The sequence below is a fragment of the Hermetia illucens genome, chromosome 2 (assembly GCF_905115235.1).
Source record: "Hermetia illucens chromosome 2, iHerIll2.2.curated.20191125, whole genome shotgun sequence".
NCBI classification, from domain to species: Eukaryota; Metazoa; Arthropoda; class Insecta; order Diptera; family Stratiomyidae; genus Hermetia; species Hermetia illucens.
In genome coordinates, this window is record NC_051850.1 from 123,470,165 (window position 1) to 123,472,043 (window position 1,879).

General features: G+C 39.6%; 1 protein-coding gene across 1 annotated transcript; it reads left to right on the forward strand.

Annotated features, from left to right (window-relative positions):
* The first annotated feature begins 472 nt into the window (after positions 1–472).
* LOC119648548 lies at positions 473–1,275 on the forward strand. Its single transcript, XM_038050317.1, has 3 exons — positions 473–713; positions 807–1,062; positions 1,147–1,275. Exons 1-3 carry the CDS (start codon positions 473–475, stop codon positions 1,223–1,225), a joined length of 576 nt encoding a protein of 191 aa, XP_037906245.1. The 3' UTR covers positions 1,226–1,275.
* Positions 1,276–1,879: the final 604 nt, after the last annotated feature.

The following is a 1,879-nucleotide window of genomic DNA, read 5'->3' on the forward strand; positions in this document are numbered from 1 at the left end:
ACGGAAAACTCTGCCATTCAAACTTTTAAAAAGGCAATGATTCAAATAAACTTTTCAAGATTTATATTAATATTGTTATTTTTTTGTAGCTTGGGACGTTGCTCTTCTAAATAAATCATTTTTAAGATTTTAATAGTTAATATGCTACGAAATCCTGGATGTGCATATCTTAGCAACGCACTTAAAGAATTTGACATCACCCTTAATTTATGGAAATCCAAAGTATCGGAATTAATTTATTACAGTATCCAATGATTTTTCCCAGCGGTAGTAAATATATGCGCAGTAGGGAATTATCAAGATACTTTGGGAAGTTTCAACGATTTCAATAAACCCATACAAAGTATGATTCAATGGAAAAACAATGGGAATCAACAAACGCGTAGGTTGCTGGTTCGTCCTTATCAAAAAGTGTTAAATAACTTCAAATAATGCAAACCATACCTCGGCATATCTACATGGTAATCCCGAAATGTATAATAGCATTTTCGATGCAGATGATCACATCGTTCAGGCTCAGACAAAGCAGAATAAAAACCCCCGCCCCAAAGTCCAAATGTTACATCTCTTCATCTGCAGTAACCACAACAGCCGTCACGCAGTCCACGGAGAATCTGATACGCTACCCGATAAAGCTGGGGCCAGCAAAACGCCACAGTCAAAGCTACTACGCTACCATACTACGGGTATAGCGTCGAAGCAACAACTACTACGTAAATGTCTTAAGTTTAAATGTCGTAAATATTCATGAGCAGGAAATATTTTGCATTTTGATTAATTCACGACGCGCGTTTTTTGTACTCAAGGTCATATGTTAAGCAGTGGTAGCGGCGGTTGGCTTGTCGATGTGGTGTCGATTGTTACATCTTTACAACCCCGATGGGGCTGCGGCGACGTGGGGTCATCAAATAGCAACATTGTCCTAGTCCTGCAGGACGGCATGATTGCCCACTCAGCCCTGCGAGCCGAAATACCACGGCGACTAGTGTGCAGATTAGCCGGAACTCTTGCATATACGTATTCCACACATGCCGTAATTTATGGAGAACGAGTAGTGACTAGGTCAGGGATTTGGTAATTACCATAATTATGACACTGAGACTGAATGAAATTCGCCAAGAATGTGAATTTGTATTCAAATTTTAGTCCTCTTGCGCGGGCTGGCGTACGCGATTGTACCGTAGTGCCAGGAGTAGCAAAAAAGATTGTTTGGCCGGATAGATGACTGCCTGCACAACATGGGGTGACAAGTGAGTATAAAAACGCCTAGCGCTTACAGAAAGTGATGTAACTTCCCCAAACCGACCAGTCCACCTGAAAGGTAGTCGGTCCTCAGTCAATGGATAAAATCTGTGGCCGGCGAAACAATATGGGATTTGGAGCCAGTGGAAGAAATCTCTAACCTGTTCGCTCCGCATGCCTGCCGTATTGTGGAGATAAACCGGTAAATTAATCACCCGTAAATATTGTATGTTGGACACTCCATAGAGATTATGTAAATGACTCGAAATTCAGTCCACTTCTTTACATTCATGTAAATTTTTTCGCGGCATGAAGTGAATGAATAAATTGTCATCAGAAAATGGATGGTTTGAGGAGAGAAGTGGTTTGATTTTACAATTTATGGAAATTATGCTGGTTTTCCTTTGAGAATGAATAATAGATAAGAATTGATAGTTGTAATTGCTACTTAGACGCTAGTGGTTTGCGTTTGAGAAACAAAGTAATTGATTATATTAACAATTAATGAGGGAGCAGTTTGTCAAACTGTAGGAGATGCTTGGCGACATGTTTTGCTCCGTTGTGTATCTGTTCAATAAACAACTGGAATTAATTTGATAGTAATGTTATTTAGAACAATTTTCTGATTGAATCCAGC

Bases quoted from the DNA above. Each gene is read 5' to 3' on its own strand.
- LOC119648548 (XM_038050317.1), top strand. From the start codon at position 473: ATGTATAATAGCATTTTCGATGCAGATGATCACATCGTTCAGGCTCAG. The intron at 714-806 runs GTAAATGTCTTA...TTTGTACTCAAG, and splicing joins GTCGAAGCAACAACTACTAC to GTCATATGTTAAGCAGTGGT. The intron at 1,063-1,146 runs GTCAGGGATTTG...TTCAAATTTTAG, and splicing joins GGAGAACGAGTAGTGACTAG to TCCTCTTGCGCGGGCTGGCG.